Here is a 22,466-nt window from a genome sequence, read left to right on the forward strand (position 1 = left end):
TATATACCACCCTGCAATGTATGAGAGATTCTATTTCTCTGCATTCTTGTCAGCATTGAAATTGTAACTGTTTTTCATGTTGGTTGTTGTAATGAGTATATAGTGGCTAATGATACTTAGTATCTTTTCATGCACCTATTGGTCATCAGTACATCCTCTTTGGTGAAATATCTGTCTATATCTTTTGCACATTTTCTAATCAGATTATTTTTTATTGTTGAATTTTGAGAGTGATTCAGGTATTCTAGTATGTTTGGTTTGCAAAAAAATTTTCCCCAGTATTTGGCTTATCTTTTTATCCTCTTACCTGAATCTTTTGCAGAGCAAAAGTTAATTGTTACAAAGTTCAATTTATCTAAATTGAAAATATTTAAAAATATTTTTGTGTCATGTTTCAGAAACTTTCACTCAGTTTTGTAGTTCTCAAAAAAATTTAACAGTTGTTTTTCTAAACACTTTTAATGTTTAAACCACTGATCCAGTATGAGTTAATTTTCCTGTGAGGTAAGAACTTTAGATTGAGATTAACTTTTAAAATATTCAATTTTCCAATACTGTTTATTCAGTTCAGTTCCTTCATTGAATTGCTTTTGTATCTTGTCAAAAAATCACTTGGCTATACTTGTGTGGGTCTATTTCTTGCTTCTCTATTCTGCTTCATTCATGTATACAGTTGGCCCTCTTTATCCATAAGTTCCACATCCACAAATTCAGTTTACCACAGATTGAAAACATTAGAGAAATCCAGAAGTATTCAAAAAGCAAAACTTGTATTTGCCTGTAGTCAGCAGGTATTTACATGGCATTTACGATGTATTTACAACTATTTACGTAGCGTTTACATTGTATTAAGTATTATAAGTTCTCTAGATGGTTTAATCTAGGATGTGTGGATGATATGTGCAAATGCTGTGCCTTTTTAGTTTGTTTGGTCGCGCTGCACAACTTGCCGGATATTAGTTCCCTGACCAGGGATCGAACCCAGCTCTGGCAATGAAAGCAGTGAGTCCTAACCATTGGGCTGCCACGGAATTCCACTGTGCTGTTTTATTTAAGGACTTCAGCATCTGTGGATTTAGGTATTCCCTGGGGTCCTAGAACCAATCTCCTGGAGACACCAACGGAGGACCATATGTCAGTCCTTCCATGCATAGCGCACTGTCTTGACTGTTGTAGCTATGTGAGCCTTAAACTTGGGCAGAGTTATTCTTCCACATGATTCTTTCTCAACGTTTTTTTAGCTTTTCTAGTTCCTTTACTTTTCCATATAAATTTTAGAAAAATTTTGCTTATATCTACCTTATGTACGAAAACTATTGCTGGTAATTGATAGGAATTACATTAAACCTTGATGTCAGTTTTGGGAGAATTAATGTCTTTATCATGTTGAGTCTTTCAGTCCATGAATGCTATGTCTCTCAATTTATTTAGATCCTTTTAAAATTTATTTCATCAATATTTTGTAGTTTTCAGCATAAATTCTTTGCATATTTTGTTAGATTTATTCCTCAATATTCCTCTACCTGAGTAGATATAAATGACATTCTATTTTATGTTTTGGTTTTCCATGTTTATTGCTAATATATAGAAATACAGTTGTTTTTGTGTATTAACCTTACGTCTTATGACCTTGTGGAACTAACTTACTAGTTCTCGGTGTTTTTGCTTGTTTTTCTTCTGTAGTTTCCTTTGATTTTCTGCATAAATGATATTGTAAATATAAATGAATAACTTTCTTCCTTCCTGATCTGTATGTCTTTTATTTCCCCTACTTGATTGAGCTGGCTGTAGGCTTCACTGCTGTGTTGAATCAGAGTGGTGAGAGAGGATATCCTTGCTTTGTTCTTGATTTTTGAGGGATATCATCTTTTTTTTTTTTTTTCTTTGCCATTAAGTTGGATGTTAGTTTCAGGGGTTTTTTGTAGATATTCTTGATAAGTTGAGAGATCGTTCACCTCTATTCCTGAGAGTTTTTCTCATAAATGGGAGCTGGATTTAACTAAATACTTTTTCTGCATCTGTTGATATCATGTGATTTTTCTTCTTTAGCTCGTTCATATAGTGAATTATATATGAAGAGTACTTTTAAGATTTGCTCTCTTAGCAACTTTCAGATACTCAGTACAGTATTGTTAACTATAGTGAACGTGCTGTGTGTTACATCCCAAGGACTGAAAGTCCAAGCTCTTATTTTACAACTAAACCCTCTTTCCATTCTAGTCCAGTATCACTTCTTTGAGCAGCTAATGATGGTTGTTGCCTCTGTGTGTGTGTGTGTGTGTGTTTGTATGTTTGTGTGTGCATTGGAATGTGAACATGGGCTAGCCATCGCTGTGACTGAAGAAGGATGCCTCTTCAGGCTTGAGTCATTCTTAGCTCAGGGGTCTTCATATAATGAGGTGACAGCCACTCTGCTCTCTCAACTGCTCGTACAAGCTGGGGAGGCTTCAAAGGAAAGAATCCTTTCCAATCATAAGTCTGAGAGCTTTGGTAGACATGTGCCTCCACAACCTTTCTTTGACTCACAGAGTTTTGAAAAAGCCCCTTTAGACCAAAACACCTGCATCATGGTGGTCTGGTACATGGGTAGATGCCTCTGATTTTATCCTTGGTGACTTATGATGTAATCATATGTTCCAGAATTAGAATTTTAAAATGAAAGTTCATCATATTCTTCAAACCAAATGGTGGAAACAGGCTTCTTTATCTATAATGCTTTTGTGTGTATTTCTTTGTATAGCTTTTTTCTCTTTTGGTTGCTGTAGGTATTAGACATGTATAATTCACAACGTTGGATTGGTGTTGACATTTTACTGGTTTGAGGAAAGGGTAGGAATCTTCTTTGTGTTCCTTTAGCCTTCTAGTATATAATATATTCATCTTTAATATCTATATAAAATGAGAAACAATCAGGTAATATTAAAATTTTTTGTTTCATCTTTCAAGAGGATGAAAATATATTGTATTTTCCCCTATTTTTACTTTTTCATTTGTTCTTTCTGTTATCCGAAGATTCATCCTTTTATCATTTTTGATTTGAAAAATTTCCTTTATTATTGTACACAACTATACTTCAATTAAAATTTTAAATTATTTTTTAAAAATAAATATATAAAAAAGAATTTCCTTAAACTGTTATTTTAGAATAGATCTGCTGGTCACAAATGTCTTAGTTTTTTGTCATCTGAAACTATCTTTTTTTGTTTTTTGATATGGAATTCTACTTGGACAGTTTTTTTGTTGGTTTGGATTTCTTTGGCTATGTCCTATTAGTTTCTTCAGTTTAGAGGCTTAGGTCTTTTGCCGAATACAGGGAGTTTTTGGCTTTTATTTATTTCACGCCTTTCAGTCCCATTATCTTTCTCTTCTCCTTCTGGGCCTCTAGTGACATTAAATCTTATGATTATGTAGGTCTCTTGAGTCTTTGTTCATTCCCTCCACCCCCAACCACCTTTGATCAAGGTCTGGCTTTGTGAAAATCTGTATAGGAACTTTAAGAAGATAGCAACGAGCTGTGTATTTTTTAAAAATTATTTTATTTTTTAATTCAACAACAAATGTAACCATTCTGAAAAAATATTCCACATTTTAACTACATGTGTTGATTAGGGTGACATGAAGCACACAGGCAAGTGACTCATTTTGGTGCCTTTATTTATTATTTTGTGTGTGTGTGTGTGTGTATTTTTTTTTTTTTTACTTTATTTTACTTTACAATACTGTATTGGTTTTGCCATACATTGACATGAATCCACCACAGGTGTACATGCGTTCCCAAACATGAACCCCCCTCCCACCTCCCTCCCCATAACATCTCTCTGGATCATCACCGTGCACCAGCCCCAAGCATGCTGTATCCTGCATCGGACATAGACTGGCGATTCGATTCTTATTTTGGTGCCTTTAAAAGGAAACACTGCTTTGCATCCTTTTCCTCTTTATTAAATAGTCAAGATCACACACTGGTGCTTGTTAAAATAACCAATAGATTTGGCTCTTTGAAATGTGCAAACCAGTGACAGTGAGGACTCTGAAAAATGAAGATTCCACAAGCCATTTCTGTGACTCATCAAAAGACTTCAGACTGGAAAGGAAAAGTGCATTTCATTTTTTATTAGTCAATATAGTTGGCTGGAAATCAGTTTGTTTTTCTCACTTTCATTTACAAAGTCACTGGGCTGGGTTTATTGGAAAATATTTTTATAATACTGCTAACTGAACATATGACGTGTTTTATTTTTCCCCAAGGAAACGAATCAGACACTTGAAGGAAAAATTGGAAAAATAAACTCTCTTCCCCCAAAATAAAGCCATCTGAAAGTTTCAAACCATCTGAAAGTTTTCACTTATTCATGCCCACACAAAATCTAGCTTGTGTGCACCTGTATCTGTAAACTGTTAAAATGATCGGGAGGAAAATCCTCTGTGAAATTATCCATGAATATATTTTTATGACTTCTTATGATGTATCAGTTTCTTACAACAGCCCTACGTGGTCACATTTCACATGTGATAGTTATTGTTGTTACACTTATTTTACAGGTGAGGACATTGAGGCTGTGAAGGGTTAGGTAACTTGCTTAAGATTACATGACTGTCAAGTGTTCTCGATTGGAATATGACTCTGTGTGCTTATGACGTGATACTGTTTACATAGAAATATTTTTCTTTTTTAGAAGGTTGATGTCTCAGCTTTGTATCTTAATTCTGTCCTCCCTTAGATTTTTTTGGAACCTCACTTAATCATTTTTATTCTATAAATATATATCTCCTCTACCTAAAAGTTTCTCATCAAATTTAAATTTAAATCATGCAAGCTTCTAATTTTTCTCATTTATTTTGGCCATTATTTCATTTGTTCCTTTTCCACTAGCTTTTCTACCCATTATAAGTTGGTTTATGCCCCTTCCATCCTGGGCTCGATAGTAACCTTTAAAAGAAAAGCTTCCCCAGGAGTCTCACTGTAGCTTTTCTGGGCCTAGGTGGTCTTCTACATCTCTTCTGTAACCTCTTGCCTCAGGTGTCTGTGGGGTTTGCAGTCTTCTGGTAGCTTTTATGAGCTTTGCCCCCACTGCTTTGTCTCTCTGTATTCTTAGTTGCACAGAACAGAAAGGTCCTTGTCCCTGTCCTTCAGACATCCCTCGGATAGGTTGAAACAGGCACACACAGCAGTTGACAAATGTGGTCTCACTGCTCCCTCCAGTTCAAGGTGAGGGAAGTGGGAACCAACCTGTTACCTGCTCAAGACCAAGACCCCGACTCCGGGAGAGAGTGGGGTAACAGTGAGTAAACATGTCACAAATTTTCCTGCCATTTGAATGTGGCTTTTACTCCATGGGATATTTGCTTTTTTTTGCTCTAAACCTTTGTTTTCCTGAACTCCTACAAATTTGGTTTACAGAGCTGCTGTGTAGGGTTTTTTTTGTTTTGTTTTGTTTTCCTGTAGGGGAACAAGAGTTTGGAATTTCCTAGTCCACCACTTTGCTGATGTCCAATAGTGACTTCTAAAAAGTTGTAGCAAAATAACGTAGAATATGTAACTTGCCATTTTAATTATTTCTAAATGTACAGTTCAGTGGCATTACGTTGTTCTGCAGCTATCATCAGTGACATTTTAATTACAAATCGTTTGGCTCCTTTTGCATTTTTCATTTTAGTTGACCTCCCTGTGGCATTTTGCTCTGCTCTTAAGTTCTCTGCAGTTTTTTCAGCTTTCATGACACTGTTACATCTTCCTTCCCCATCTCTCATTGCTCATTGGTCATGTTTGCTCTGCTTGTCTTTCAGATGTTAATGTTTCTCAGAAATCTATTATTCACTCTTTTTCCATTTTCCCCGTGGTTTACACTTGCTGGGTAATTGCATCTGTTATCATGAATTTAAATGTATTCTTGTGACTTCCAAACCTGTATCACAGCCCAGTCTCTCTGTTGAACTCAAACTCATATTTTGAACTACCATCTAGTTATCCATAAAGTGGTAGGTATCCTACAGGGATATCAAGTTCAGTATATCTAAAATCTTTATCTTTCCTCTCCAAAATGTATTCTCTGCCTTGGTTAATGAAGTCACTCTCTACTCACCTAAACTGGAAGATACTCATTCTCAATCCTTCCTGCCCCTCTTTCAGTCATTCTTCAGATTCTTTCGCTTCTAGTGCTCCATTCCTGTTGCCCCCATTTAGTGCAGACTTGGATCTTTTTGTGCTTTATTACCACAGTATGCTCCTGACCACTCCCTTTTCCACCTGTTTCTTCTTTTTTTAATCCATTGTCTTTATCATTGTCAGACTTTAGTAAAATAAAAGCTAGTCGTGTCACTCTTCCTCTCCCCGAAATTCCTATGGTTCCAGTGACAGAAATACCAAAATTCTTAGCCTGGTATACACATTCGTTAACCCATCCTCACAGCATTGTTTCCTGCACCACCTCTTCCTCATATCTATGGACCCAGAACATCCTATTCTCATTCTTTAAATTTTTCTTGCCTTTCTTCCCTTTAGATTGCTTTATCCCACCTCCATCTTGCTCTTTTCAAATTCTCTTCTTTAAAGATCAACAAACTCAAACAAATGGAGCCTAATTAAACTTAAAAGTTTTTGGACAGCAAAGGATACCATAAACAAAACGAAAGACAACCTATGGTCTTGGAGGAAGTATTTGCAAATGATGCTGCCAGTAGCGAATTAATTTACAAAATATGCAAACAGCTCATACAGCTTAATGTCAAAAAAACAAACAACTGAATCAAATAAATAGAAAACCTAAGAGACATTTCTCCAAAGAAGACATATAGAGGGCCAACAGGTACATGAAAAGATGCTCACCATTGCTAGTTACTAGAGAAATGCAAGTTAAAACTACGATGAAGTATCCCCTTACAATGGTCAGTGGCCATCATTAAAAAGTCTACAAATAACAAATGTTGAAGAGGGTGTGGAGAAAAAGGAACCCTCCTTACACTATTGATGGGAATAAAGATGCATGTACCCCAATGTTCATAGCAGCACTATGTACAAAAGTCAAGACATGGAAGCATTAAATGTCCATCAACAGATAAATGGATAAAGATGATGTGGGGTGTGTGTGTGTGTGTGTGTGCGTGCGTGCGTGTGTGCGTGCATACATACAGTGGAATATAGGATAGTGGAATATTACTCAGCCATAAAAAATGATGAAATAATGCCATTTGCAGCAACATGGGTATACCTGGAGATTATCATATTAAGTGAAGTAAGTCAGAGATTGAAGGACAAATGTGATATAACTTATATGTGAAATCTTAGAAAATAATACAAATGAATTTATTTACAAAATAGACTCATATACATAGAAAACAGGCTTTTGGTTATAAAAGGAGATGGGGGGATTAGGAGTTTGAGATGAACGGATACACTCTACTATTTATAAAAGGGATAAACAACAAGGACCGGGAACTGTATTCAGTGTCTTGTGATAACCTATAATGGAAAAGAATCTGAAAAAGGATAGATATATATGTAACTCAGCCACTTTGCTGTACACCTGAAGGTAATACAACATTGTAAATTGACTATAATTCAATATAAAGAATGGCTAAAGAGAAATAAAGGTCAGCTCATATTTCATGTCCTTTATGAAGCTCCAGTTAAGCACTCTTTTCTCTGTTTGTGTACTTTGTAATACTCAGGATCCCATATAATTTACTTTTTATACCTACTAACCAGTGAGCTCCCAGAGACAAAGTATTTTACTGTTTTTATCATCAGTATTATTACTACTACTCCTCTTTCTGTTTTCTGAAGGCAGACTTACAAATAATTATAACAAGTACAGTAATTCCTGAAGCAGGAAGTACATAGGAGGTGTTTTACTTTTTAACATTTTCTCAGAGTGTTGGGGAAGGCAGCACAAACATTTGAGGCAGTCTGCATATAAGAAATATTCATGTTCTAGCTGGGGAAAAGAGCAGGTAAGAAGGCAGCGGGGTAGACTGAGCAATGGGAGGTGACTCTAGGACAGATACATGCATGTAGAGAAAAATGAGGCTGCAAAGGTATAGTTTGAGATTGGTTGGGAAAAGCCACTGTATGTTTAATTAACTAAGTATTTGGAATACTAAATTTTTTGTTGTATAATTATCCTAGGATGCACTGGCATGTATATAGTAATGTCACATTGCTTAAACATATTTTAGTTTAATATCAGAAGTTGTTAAAATTCCCTGAGGAAATTCTTTTTCCATTTTCATATCACTACTTAATTTTGCGAAATTTCTTCTCTCTTTACATAAGAAAGAGATTAACATGGACCCAAAGTATTTTCTTTAAGTGGTACACCAACTGTCATCAAATATTTGACAATAGTCAAGAAAATGTTTTTGATTTTCAAAAGTCCTTGTTTTACTGCCTTAGTTTTAATTTTTTTTTTTTTTTTTGCAGAGGGGTAATAGTTTCTCAAAAACTTATTTAGAATAGTAACGATTTTGATTTTGAAATTTTTTTTATACATAGTATTTGTTTCTTTCCTAGTGGCTTTATATGCTTGTACTTTATAACAAGTGTATTAATACTAATGGACCTAATCTTAAATGATATTTTACACGGGAATCTTACTTTTGTAATTCAGAACTATCCAGAGACTGAAGTTTGCAGCGGTGTTAAGTTGAGTAATTTCCTCCTGCTTCTTTCTCTTTTACTTAAACTCTGTTGTGAGGTAACACAACTAGTGCTTTCCCCGCTCCTAATACCAGCTCTTTTTAAGACATATGAAATGTCCATTCTTTAGAGTTTCTTGCAAAATGTTATATTTGTTAATTATGGTTGCCTTTGTCTGTTTATGTGAAAGTTTTCAACGCTTCTCTAATGTGACTAGTTTCTTTCAAAATACACTGTCACAACTGGTGTACTGCTGCTGCTGCTAAGTCGCTTCAGTCGTGTCCGACTCTGTGCGACCCCATAGATGGCAGCCCACCAGCTTCCTCTGTCCCTAGGATTCTTGGGGCAAGAATACGAGTGGGTTGTCATTTCATTCTCCATTGCATGAAAGTGAAAAGTGAAAGTGAAGTCGCTCAGTTGTGTCTGACTCTTTGTGACCCCATGGACTGCAGCCCACCCTGCTCCTCCGTCCATGGGATTTCCCAGGCAAGAGTACTGGAGTGGGGTGCCATTGCCTTCTCCAAGTGGTCTACTATCATTGTTCAAATATACATAGCAAAGGATTTAACTTTTGTAATTCTTTGACACTTGACTCCTCTCTATAATAATTGATTATTATGGGAGGATAATAATGTTAATTTCTGTTAAGGTTCTGAATTCTGGTACTAGAATATGGACTTTAGGAAGTGGCAAGCCTTATTCTCCATTATTTTACAGAACTTCAGAGTACTGAATAAAAGTCAGAATTCTTTGTCCTACTCTAAGGTTGTATTACCTTGTGTAGCTTCTCTACTTCATTAAAATGGAAGCCTGCATCCCTCTCCTCAACCTCAGTGTTTTGACTCCCCTTATAACCTCTGTTGGTATATACCTTAGATTATGCTAGAAGGATACCTTCTTGCCCATTTTATTTCTCAGATAAAAAAATATAATTTTGGCTTATGAATGATACTGAAAAACTGTATACTGTCTCCTACAATTATAAAATCAAAGTATATGGTGATAGGGCCAGACACCTAGTCCTAGTGACTGTACACCAGTTAGTGGAGGCTGCTAGTTTTCCATTAACAAATGCAGGCTTGAATTCTATTGTTAAGACTAGTCAGATGCATTATCTTTTTTTTTCCCCCAAAAAACCCCCAACTTTTAACTATATATGGGATTTCTACACTCAGAAAGTTTTTAATATCATGACCTGAGATTTACTCTTGAGGTTTTATGACCACATGACTAAAATGCATATTTTCTCTTTATGTCATTTCTGTCAATAGTGAGACTAACTTGTAGAGCTTTCAGATGTCAGCTAGAGAAATAAAGAGTGAAAAGTGGAACTGTTTAAGGGTCGAATACGTCACTCATTTAACTCTCACAGAGCCTGAGTCATAGTGAGTTATTTCCATTTTATAAAAGAGAAAACTGAGGCTCAGTTATACAAACAGTGTTTACCAAAGAGTGACACTTTTTGTCAGCCCCGTCTTGCCCCTGGTTTCACTGTTTGAATGGATGATTCTCTTACCCTTTTGGTGCAACAAGTCCTATATCTCTTACATTGGCATTTAATGAACTCTGTATTTCGGGGTGCTTTAGGTCACAAGAGGGGCTTCCCTGATATCCGCCTGCAATGCAGGAGACCCCACTTCGATTCCTGGGTCGGGAAGATCTGCTGGAGAAGGGATAGGCTACCCAATCCAGTATTTTTGGGCTTCCCTTGTGGCTCAGCTGGAAAAGAATCCGCCTGCAATGCAGGAGACCTGGGTTCGATCCCTGGATTGGGAAGATCCCCTGGAGAAGAGAAAGGCTACCCACTCCAGTATTCTGACCTAGAGAATTCCATGGGCAGTTCATGGGGTCACAAAGAGTTGGACATGACTGAGCGACTTTCACTTCATTTAGGTCACAAGAATTAGAAGATCCAATGTAAATTGAGTTAAACCATAAGGAAAATGTATTATCTTGAGATAGAGTGGGAAGGATAGTTTCCAGAGTAGATTAATTCAGTGGTTCAGAAGCAGCATCACAGACTCGGGCTCCTTCCATCTTTCATGTCTCTTGTCCTCACTTTTTAGCTTTGTCTCCTGCCAATTTCCCTTGAGGCCCCAAGGTGGCTGCTGTTGTTTAAGTGTCATATAGAGATGTGACAGTTTCTCATAAAACAAGAGACTATCTCTGACATGTATCTCTTTCAGGAGAGAAGAAACTTTTCCCCAGAAACCTTTCTGTAGGTTTTCCCCTCACATTTGATGTGCCAGATTATTACCATGTTCCTGTACTTCAGCTGAACACTGGCAAGAGTAATAGGCCTCCGTGTTTAGCTTAAATTAGAAGTGACCTCCTTGAGTTGGAGAAGATCTCTCCCTTCACGGAAGCTCATAGTTTCATGGAGAAAGGTGGGTTGCCCGAACAAAATCAAGATTAAATTAGGAAGGGAAGGTAGAAGGAAGGAAATAGTTGGGGTAGGAGAGCCAACAGTATCTGCGATGCTGTGAGTAAAATGCCATGCTCAGTTCTGGGGCTCAGCTTAGTCGTCACATCAGAAATCGAGCTGTGGAGATTAAAGTAAAAAATAACTCTAATGTAAGGTAAACTGTTTGATTTCATAGGTAGTTTGGGGAAGGTCATGCAGAAGAGGGCATGGTGGCATACTAGAAAAAAATGTAGTATTTTGACTCAGGACACTAGGTTTGAGTCCTAACCAGTGTACTTTCTAGTTTTAATTAGAAGAATATGACCTGTGATTTTCTGTTAGTTTTTAAATGGTACTTCTTGGACTTAAATATACATGTTTGTTCTCAATTCCTAACTTCATTTTAGAGATACAGGGTTTTTAAATCATGTTTTTATCATGGTCATGTTATTTCTGTAACTATTAGACTAAGAGTTCATATTTTGATTGTAACACAACTTACTAACTAGCTCTGTGGCGTTGGACAAATCGGTTAATGTTTCTGATTGTTATTTGCCTTGACTATGAAATGTAGTGGTTAATTAAACAAGGGATTTTTTGAGGTTTTTTCCTAACATTTAGTAACTTAAAAAAATTATTTGGAGTAAGATTGTAGGTAGTTTTGCAGTATATTTATTGGAAAGAGCGTGTTATGAGTAAAGTTTAATGCACATTTCCCTCACTTTCTAATGTTTTATTCAATATTAGAAAACAAATTGTCATAAATTTAGATGTTCTGAACCTTTTAAAACTGGAAAGTGTCTTTGGAAGTAGGAGCTCTTAAAATAGTAGTTATTATAAGATGTAATAATATGTTGATTTTATTACATTATGCTTACTTGTATTTCCTAGGAATGTTTATCAAAATTCGACCTAAAATTGTGGGGCTAGTGTTATTGGCATTACCCTATAATCTATGCAATTTTTTTGGAATGACATGGTCTGCTGAAACTTACTATCTAATAGGGAAAGTGTTATTTCTTGAGTAATATAATACATTTGCTCTGGAGCAAAAAAAAAATCATTTTATGCCCACTTGTTCAAGACATTCTGGAAGATGCTGTGGGAGAAAATGAGATGTTAACTGTGGTTTCTGCTTTAAAGAGTTTAAAATCTAGTCAAAGGGGTGTATATACATTTAATTTATCTTGTCCTAGAAAATAGTGAATTAATATATTTATTGATTGGTTTTCAATACAAGTAAAAATTCTCATCTCTTTATTGTAAAAATCATTAACAGAAATATTCAAATGCTTTATGAGACTAAGAAATGTGTCTCAAGGATAGATGAACCTGTTCTGGTGGGGAGACTTTTTCTCTGAAGAAAATCTGTGCAAACCTCTGAGTTCTAAAAAGCCAGCAGTAGGGTTAGTTGGTCTCTTTAGTCATCTTCTCCATGGTCAGTTTCCAACCTAAGCAGTGATATATTTTAAAACCTATAAAGATTTGACTAGACTTTTCAGTTTCCTAGGGAAATATTTTAAGTATTCTAAAATAGCTGGAGTTATTCATACCTTTGACTTAACACAAAGTATATCTCCCCTAGCTTCTATTTCTCTTTCAGACTTTTATGAACATGACTGTTCATGGTCTCCAGATGGTGTGTTTCCCTTTGCTGCTTTTTATTTTTGGGCTTTATTGTAGCAAACTAAATTTCCCCAGTTAAATACAATGAAGATGACTTGGGATTGTCTGAATGTTTCCCCTTTGGCACATGATAAGATATAATCTGAATAGATGCATTCCTACTTCAACACTGATTGGTACACCTTCTCATTGTCCTGCTGTTGCTTAGATAATAGTTAATGTCCCCCTTAAAAGTAAAAGTCCATGTTTGTCCCTTACTAGTGGTAGTTCTAAAAAGTGTTTCAAAGAAAGAGAACCCAATATATTTATATACGAACCATAAAAATGTGTCTAAATGCAGAATTTATTTTACACTAAACTTCACATTTTAGGAACTAATATTTGATACTACCTTATAAAATATTTGTGGTCCAGAATGTCATTTGTTTTTTATGAATGTTTGAAATAAGTAAATGCAGTAGTTAAAGGGAGGTGAAAAGTAAAATTTCATGCCCTTATATGGAGAAAAGAGCATAAATTGAGGTCACTTGTAGCCAGTTTGTGGTAATTTTGCTGCTCCTCTGCCTGGGAGAGTTAGAGAGTGAAAACTCTGTTATCAGTGGTGTCGAACCTTTCTGGCATGAGGGACTGATTTTGTGGAAGACAACTGCTTACTTCTACTGTGCTGCCAGGTTTCTAGCAGGCCGTGGACTGGTACTGGCCTGGGGGTTGGGGACCTCTGCTCTGTATGAAATAAAAATGAGTTTTCTCTTCTTCCAGTACTCATGTAACCTTATAGAAGGTGTTAAATGAATGCAGGATGTGTGAGAGAAAGGCAGATTAAGCAGATTAAATGTTAAAGCATAAGTTTTATTCTTTATACTCATGAAAGAGGAACTTGTTCATAGTGTGATCCAAAAAAACTAACTTTGTTTGTTTGTTTATTTGTTTAGGATGGATTGGATGCTTTGGTATATGATTTGGATTTTCCTGCCTTAAGAAAAAACAAAAATATTGACAACTTTTTAAGCAGATGTAAGTAATTTTTTGTAGAGGTTAATGCTAGACTATATAAAATGAAATATTGACTTAGATAATTCAAGCCCTTTTTTTTCTTTCTATTTACTCTGGCTATTTCATCAATAGTAGCTACATCAGATGAGAAGGAAATAGGAAAGAAACTTTGTCAGTTTGAGTGCTTATCAGGAAAATCTAAAATATCTCGCAGAGAAGGGAATAAAAAGTAAATGGTTAACATAAGTATTTTAAACATACGTGCATATTGAATTTCAATAATGTTTTATTTATTCTGTTTTTCTTTTATAAATGAATTAGCTGTTATATTTTAATACCTGCAGGTTAAGAATTGATTACATATGAAAAGCCCTCCTAGCTGTAAGATATGAATTTTCTTCATGAAACCTGGTGTATACTTAAGTTTGACAGATGTTCTTTTATAAAAAGATGTTTATAAGATTTTGATATTAGATATTTTGTTTAAAATTTGATTAGAAAACTTAATAAAATAGTTTCAAATTTTTCATCTTAAATAATTGATAATAAGAATTTTGGTCATAAAATCTTCCCCACTCCATTTTTAAAAATCTATTCCTAAACTATACATATTGATACAGTTAGGTTGAGTTTGTTGTAGTATTATCTGCCAATTTTGGTTATGTATGTTTTGTTGGAAAAGTTTTATTTTTCTAAGTAGTCAGATCTTTTTAACTTTAGATTTACTTTATTTTATCATTTCTACACTTTGAAATCCTGCCTCAGAATTTTACTTATCAATCTTTTTGGGTTTCTGTTTCTGTCTTTTTTATAAAAATATTTTTTCAGCCTTAATTCTGTTTTGGAATATAATGCCAGATTCTGAATAGTGAACTTTTAAACAAGTTTTATTAATTTCTCACATCTTACTGATATTGCAGGAAAATTTTAGTGCTGTTTAATTTGCTTCACTTCCTTACTTAACAGTACAGAAGAACTGAAAAGATGGAGAAGCTTGACCAGTTCTTTGATGGGAGGCAAAAGGATAATTGCTTGTTAGTACAGAGAGTAGGGGGGTGGTGGGAGAGTATAGTTTGGTGAAGTAAGATCACAAGAATTGGAACACATTTTTAAAAATCGATTATTGATTTTACTATGCAACATTGCTGCTTTCATAATATTAAGTTTGCCTTTACATTATATTTTGTAAAGGAGCCATAGTAGAAATGTAATAAGTAAAATGAAGATAAAAAGCTAAACTATGTAAACTGATTAACCTGTGTAGTTTAGTCTAGTTTTTAGATTGAAGAAAAATACAGAGAATAATATTAAAAGTTTTAGCGATTCATACCTAGCCTTGTTAAAATTTTGACTGAGTAGGATTTATACCAGGATTGCAAAGTTCATTTAAGGTTCAAATATCAATTTGTGTATTAACATATTAAAAAGAAAATCCATAATATCATCTTAGTAAATATAGGAAAAGCATTTGAAAAAATTCAGTATTCATTCTTGGTTTGCAGATGTCTCTCTGCAAACTTGGAATTGGAGGAAAATTTCTAATGCTAATAGGAGAGGCCACAAAAAACCTATAGTTCAGATTATATTTAATTGTGTATGACTACATGCTTTCCTCCAAGAACTGAGAAAAGGCAACTCTGTCTTCTTTCATTACTTCATTCACTGTTCTCCTGGAAGTTTTAGACAGTGAAATAAGGTAAAAGGAAAAATTATAGAGATTAAAAAGGAAGAATTAAAATTTATACAGACAGCATTTTTTTTTTTGGTACAGAAAATCCTCAAGATTCTACAGAAAAACCTACAAGAACTTATCATTGAGGTTGTAAGCTAGAAGATTGATAAACAAAAAGCAGTTTATTTCTATATTTTAGCAATAAGCAATTTTAAATAGACCTAACAAATACAGCACCACTTACAGTAGAAGCAGAAGCATGAAAAATTTAAGGATAAATTTGACAAAATGTATGTAAGACCTGTATACTGAAAATGATTTCATATACTGAGACAAATGAAAGAAGACCTTAAAAAAGATACTCAGTGTTGATGGATTAGATAATTGAGTATTAAAATGTCAGGAATTCCCCAGCCAGAGTCCATGTGGTCTCAGAACCTAAGCATGCTTTTTTGTATAAAGTAACCATTAATTCTAAAATTCATATGGCAATATTGGGTCTGGAATAGCCAAAACAATTTTGGAAAGTAAGAACAAAGTTGGAGTATTAACAGTGTTGAATTTTAACATCAGGACAGTGTAATGAAATGAAAGAGTAAACATATAGATAATAGAACAGAAATAGATCCATACATATACAGTCAATTGATTTTCAACAGACTTGACAAGGGATTTCAATTCCTAAATCTTACTTTACAATATATGCAAAAATCAACTTCAAATGTATCATAGACCTAAATGTAAGAGCTAAAACTAGTAACCCTTCTAGAATAAAACATAGAAAATATATAGGATTTTAGTTAGGGAAGAATTTCTTAGATGGGGCACAAATAGCACAGACCATTTTTTTTTTAAGATTGATGCTATCAAAGTTCAAAACTTTTTCTCTTCAGAATTATATTGCTAAGAATATGAACAGGTAAATCACTGACTGGGAGAATATAGTTGCAAAGACAAGTGAAAGAGGAAAAGAATCTTTTCAACAAATGGTGCTCATAAAACTGGATATCCATATGCAAAAGAGTGAAGTTGGACTTCTCTTTCACACCCTGTACAAAATTAATTCAGAATGTAAAACTGTAAAACTCTTAGGAAAAAACATAGGCATAAATTTTTATGACCTTGGATTAGACCATTGTTTCTTAGATATACACCTAAAGTACAGCAGCAGAAAAGAAAGAAATAAATTGGGCATCAAACTTTTGTGCTTCAAAACTACACTATCAAGAGAGTGAAAAGACAACTTACAGAATAGGAGAAAATATTAACAAATCATATACAGTTAGGTCCCCTACATATGGACCTTCAAATTGCGAACTTTCAAAGATGTGAACATGTGTTCCATGTGTCCAGTCATATAGGTTAGTTCACATATCTGGCATTCATTGTCACATACGTGCATCCTCTTTAAGTGGTTGTGCTTTTGTGTAGTTTACTGTACAGAACTCTGTAAGTCCAGTACAATATCTTTATTTCAAGCTCAGCTTGTCTGTAAGCAAGTGTAAAAGCAGCAGTAATGTAACTGGTACTACTGTACTTTTTAAGGTATAGTACTGTAAGATTTAAAATGTTTTCTTTATTTTTTATGTATTACTTGTGTGAGAAGTATTATAAACCTCTTACAGTACAGTACTGTGTAGTGGATTTAGGTGGGTACCTTGGGCTTACTTTGCTAGACTTACAAACAAATCGAACTTATGAACATGTTCTTGGAATGGAACTCATTTGTATGTAAGGGTCTTACTGTACTTGATAAAGGACTGATAATCTAAAGTCTTAAAACTCAATAATAAAAAGTCAGCCCAATTTAAAAATGGGCAAAGGGTTTGGATAGATGTTTCTCCCCCTTAAAAATATACACATATGAAAAGTTGCTCAACGTGATTAGTCATTAGGAGGTTGCAAATTATGACCACAGTGAAATATCAGTACACACCTATTAGAATAACTAAAATTTTAAAACTGACAGTATCAACTGTCTGTGAAAATGCAGAACAGCTGAGCTCTGAAACATTGCTGGTTGGTTTGTAAAATGGTGAGCCACTTTGAAAAACAGTTTGGCCTTTTTCTTACAAAGTTATACATGGATTTATCAGATAACTCAGGGATCCCACTGCTGGGTATTTACGTAAGAGAAATATAATATGTATGTATACACACAAAGACTTATGAGAATGTTTAAGGAGCCTTTGTCTATAATTGCTGTAAACTGGAAGCAACAGAAATGTACATGAGCTGGTAAATAGATAAATAAATTGTGGTATACCGTGTAATGGAAGATTCAAAAGTGAGAAAGAGTGAATTACTGATAAGTGCAACAACATTGATAAATCTCAGAAGCACTGAGTGGTAAATGAAAAAAAAACAGGAAACCTGCCCCCAAAAAGCCAGGTACAAAAGGGTGCATACTGTGGGACTCTCATTTACATGACAATATGACATTCACCTTCAACTCCTGAAGTTGTATTTATGTACTATTTCACAGAGAGTAATAGGTTTTCATAGGATAGTATTCTTCATATTTCTGGAATTAATTCATATAGATTTTTATAGTTTTCATTACTGGGTACATCAGAATTGTTTTCTGAATGTAAATGTTTTGTTTTGAATTATTTTTTGCTGACAGGTATCTCATGTAGTGACCTAAGAATATACCTGGAATATGGAGTAAGATCTTTTTCATTAGTAATTAAGCTCACGTCTCAGTAAAGTATAGCAACTTTAAGGTATCAGTTCAGTTCAGTTCAGTCGCTCAGTCATGTCCGACTCTGCGACCCCATGAATTGCAGCACGCCAGGCCTCCCTGTCCATCACGCACTCCCAGAGTTCACCCAAACTCATGTGCATCGAGTCGGTGATGCCATCCAGCCATCTCATCCTCTGTTGCCCCCTTCTCCTCCTGTCCCCAATCCCTCCCAGCATCAGGGTCTTTTCCAATGAGTCAACTCTTCACATGAGGTGGCCAGAGTACTGGAGTTTCAGCTTCAGCATCAGTCCTTCTAAAGAACACCCAGGGCTGATCTCCTTTAGGATGGACTGGTTGGATCTCCTTGCATTCCAAGGGACTCTCAAGAGTCTTCCCCAACACCACAGTTCAAAAGCATCAATTCTTTGGTGCTCAGCTTTCTTCACAGTCCAGCTCTCAACATCCATACATGACCACTGGAAAAACCATAGCCTTGACTAGACGGACCTTTGTTGGCAAAGTAATGTCTCTGCTTTTGAATATGCTATCTAGATTGGTCGTAACTTTGCTTCCAAGGAGTAAGTGTCTTTTAATTTCATGGCTGCAATCACCATCTGCAGTGATTTTGGAGCCCCAAAAAGCCTCTAGTCAAGGCTATGGTTTTTCCAGTGGTCATGTATGGATGTGAGAGCTGGACTGTGAAGAAAGCTGAGCACCAAAGAATTGATGCTTTTGATCTGTGGTGTTGGAGAAGACTCTTGAGAGTCCCTTGGACTGCAAGGAGATCCAACCAGTCCATTCCAAAGGAGGTCAGTCCTGGGTGTTCTTTGGAAGGAATGACTCTAAAGCTGAAACTCCAGTACTCTGGCCACCTCATGTGAAGAGTTGACTCACTGGAGAAGACCCTGATGCTGGGAGGGACTGGGGGCAGGAGGAGAAGGGGATTACAGAGGATGAGATGGCTGGATGGCATCACCGACTTGATGGACGTGAGTTTGAGTGAACTCCGGGAGTTGGTGATGGATAGGGAGGCCTGGCGTGCTGCAGTTCATGGGGTGGCAAAGAGTCAGACACGACTGAGCAACTGAACTGAACTGATGCAATGAAAGGAGGAGGAGGGGCAGATTTGAAAACATTAATTTTTGGCTGTTTATGTTTGTAAACCATTATGAATTTAACAGAGATTTTGGGGTACAAGATTCATAATTATATGAATCTTTTAGAAAAGCATACTTATTAAACAAATCTTATCAGTCTACAGGAACAGAATGGAGATCGTTGTATGTATGAAAAAAAATCCATGAACCTGAAAGTAAAAATATGGTAGAGAATTTGTTTGGATTAAAAAAATAAACCCAGCAAGGGAAGTTTACAGCTATACAAGCTTATCTCAGGAAACAAGAAAAATCTCAAATAAACAACCTAACTTTATGCCTAAAGCAACTAGAGAAAGAAGAACAAACAAAACCCAAAGTTAGTAGAATTAAAGAAGCAAAGATCAGAGCAAAAATAAATAGAAACTAAAAAACAATAGAAAAGATCTGTGAAACTAAAAGCTGATTCTTTGAAAAGATAAACAAAATTGATAAACCTTTAGCTAGACTCATTAAGAAAAAACGGGAGAGGGCCCAAATCAATCAGAAATGAAAAAGAAGTTAAAACCAACACCACAGAAGTACAACGAATCTTAGAGATTACTATGGGTTTTCCTGATAGCTTAGTTGGTAAAGAATCCACCTGCAATGTAGGAGACCCCAGTTTAATCCCTGGGTCAGGAAGATTGCCTGGAGAAGGGATAAGCTACCCACTCCAGTATCCTTGGACTTCCCTTGTAGATTAGCTGGTAAAGAATCTGCCTGTAATGCAGGAGACCTGGGTTTGATCCCTGGGTTGGGAAGATCCCCTGGAGAAGGGAAAGGCTACCCACTCCAGTATTCTGGCCTAGAGAATTCTATGTACTGTATAGTCCATGAGGTCTCAAAGAGTTGGACACGACTGAGTGACTTTCACTTTTCATGAGCAACTGTACACCAGTAAAATGGACAACCCAGAAGACATGGACAGATTCTTAGAAAAGCACAGTCTTCGAAGACTGAACCAAGAAGAAATAGAAAATACAAATAGACCAGTTACCAGCACTGAAATTTAATCAGTAATTTAAAAACTGCCAACAAACAAAAGTCCAGGACAAGGTGGCTTCACAGGTGAATTCTGCCAAACGTTTGGAGACCAGTTAATACCTATCCTTCTAAAACTATTCCAAAATTTTGCAGAGGAAGGAATACTTCCAAACTCATTCTGTGAGGCCACCATCACCCTGATACCAAAACCAGAGAAAGATATCACAGAAAAAGAAAATCATAGTCACTATCACTGATGAACGTAGATGGAAAAATGCTCAGCGAAACACTAGCAAACCAGTTCTAGCAATGAAGTAAAAGGATGATATACCATGATCAAGTGGGGCTCATTCCAGGAATGCAAAGATATTGCAATATCTGGAAATCAATCAGTGTGATACACCACATTAGCAAATTGAAGAGTAAAAAACATGATCATCTCAATAGATATAGAGAAAACTTCTGATAAAATTCAGTATCCACTTGTAATAAAAGCTCTTCAAAGTGAGCATAGAAGGAACATACCTCAACATAATAAAGGCCATATATTACCAAACCTTAACATCATACTTAATGGTATAAATCTGAATGCATTTCTTCTGAGATGAGTAACAAGGCTGCTCACTCTTGGCCATTTCTGTTCAACATAGTTTTGGAACTCGTAGCCACAGCAGTCAGAGAAAAAAAGTGGTAAAAGGAATCCAAATTGGAAAAAGGTAAAACTGTCACTATTTGCAAATGATGTGCTATAGACAGAAAATCCTGAAGATGCTACCAGAAAACTACTTGAATTCATCAATGAATTATGTTGCTGGATACAAAATTAATATGCAGAAATCTGTTGTATATATACACTAAAAGTGAAATATCAGAAATAAAAATTAAGGAAACACTCCAATATAGCATAGCATCAAAAAAAAAAAAAAAAAAAACTTAGGGATAAACCTGCAGGCAAAGGACCTGTACTCTGAAAACTCTAAGGTACTAATGAAAGTAATTGAAGATGACACAAGCAGAATGGAAAATATATTGTGTTCTTGTATTGGAAGAATCAGTATTGTTAAAATGGCCATCCTACCCAAGGCAGTTTATGGATCAGCAATATTTTTCAGAGACTTAGTACAAAATATTTTTAACTTATATGGAAGCACAAAAGACCCTGAATAGCCAAAGCAAGCTTGAGAAAGAACAGAGCTGGAGGAATCAAGCTCCTTGACTTCAGACTATACTACAAAGTTTTACTAATCAAAACAGTATGGTACTGGTATGAAACAGACATAGATCAGTGGAACAGTATAGAAAGCCCAGAAATAAACCTGTGCAATTATGGTAAATTAGTCTGCGACAAAGGAGGCAAGAATATACAATGGAGAAAAGACAATCTCTGCTGTAAGTGGTGCTGGGAAAATGGGACTGCAGAACATTTTCTAATACCATATAAAATAATAAACTGAAAATGAATTAAAGACCTAAATGTAAGACTAGATAGTATAAAACTCTTAGAGGTAAGCATAGGCAGAACATTCTTTGACATGAATCATAGCAATAATTTATTTTTTGGACTTTCTGCTTCCTAGATTAATGAAAATAAAAACAAAAATGAATAAAATGGGGCCTAATTAAATTTAAAAGCTTTTGCATGGCAAAGGAAACCATAAAACAAAAGGACAGCCACTGGACTGGGAGAAAATATTTGCAAACATTGCTACTAACAAGGGATTAATTTTTGAAAATATAGACAAACAACCCAATCAAAAAATGGACAGAAGACCTAAGTAGACATTTCTCCAAAGGAGACATAAAGAGGGCCAAAAAGCACATGAAAAGGTGCTCAACATCACTGATTATTAGAGAAATGCAAGAGGTATCCCCTTTCAATAGGTTCTGTTATTGTAGTAAATCACTGCACTAAAGGCTAAATGACATGCATCATTGTAAAAAGATGTTTTTGTTTTTATTTTCTCAAGTTTTTATTTTTCCAAGTAATTGTATTTAGTAACCTACTGTACAGTATTTTAATGGAGTTTATCTTTTCTTTAGTGGCTACTTAAATTCCTTTCCAAAACAACATTTCATGGGTTATACACTTAATTAGATATTTATATATATGTAAACAGGCAGTGATGATCATCACTAAGTTTGTTCCTCTTTCCCCCATCTTAAAGTCTTAATATTTCATTACTCAGGCATGCTTCAAAATGTAAAATACTTATTTTTTAAACTTGTTAAAATCATGATACTTTTCTGCTTATTAAATTATATATGCAAGGAAAATGAAATTGTCTCTACAGCTTGAACCAATGTAAAGATGAAAAAGTACTAGGTGAAAT

The 22,466-nt window shown here is 35.3% G+C and overlaps 1 protein-coding gene across 1 annotated transcript in view; it reads left to right on the forward strand.

The window, feature by feature from the left end:
• ROCK1 (Rho associated coiled-coil containing protein kinase 1) overlaps positions 1 to 22,466 on the forward strand; it is a 125,040-nt gene that overhangs the window by 21,209 nt on the left and 81,365 nt on the right. Inside the window, exon 2 of the mRNA XM_068993942.1 lies at positions 13,598 to 13,679. Within this exon, the coding sequence (XP_068850043.1) occupies positions 13,598 to 13,679 (82 nt within the window). The remainder of the gene's footprint in view (positions 1 to 13,597; positions 13,680 to 22,466) is intronic.

The sequence above is a fragment of the Capricornis sumatraensis genome, chromosome 21, assembly GCF_032405125.1.
Source record: "Capricornis sumatraensis isolate serow.1 chromosome 21, serow.2, whole genome shotgun sequence".
Taxonomy (NCBI): Eukaryota; Metazoa; Chordata; class Mammalia; order Artiodactyla; family Bovidae; genus Capricornis; species Capricornis sumatraensis.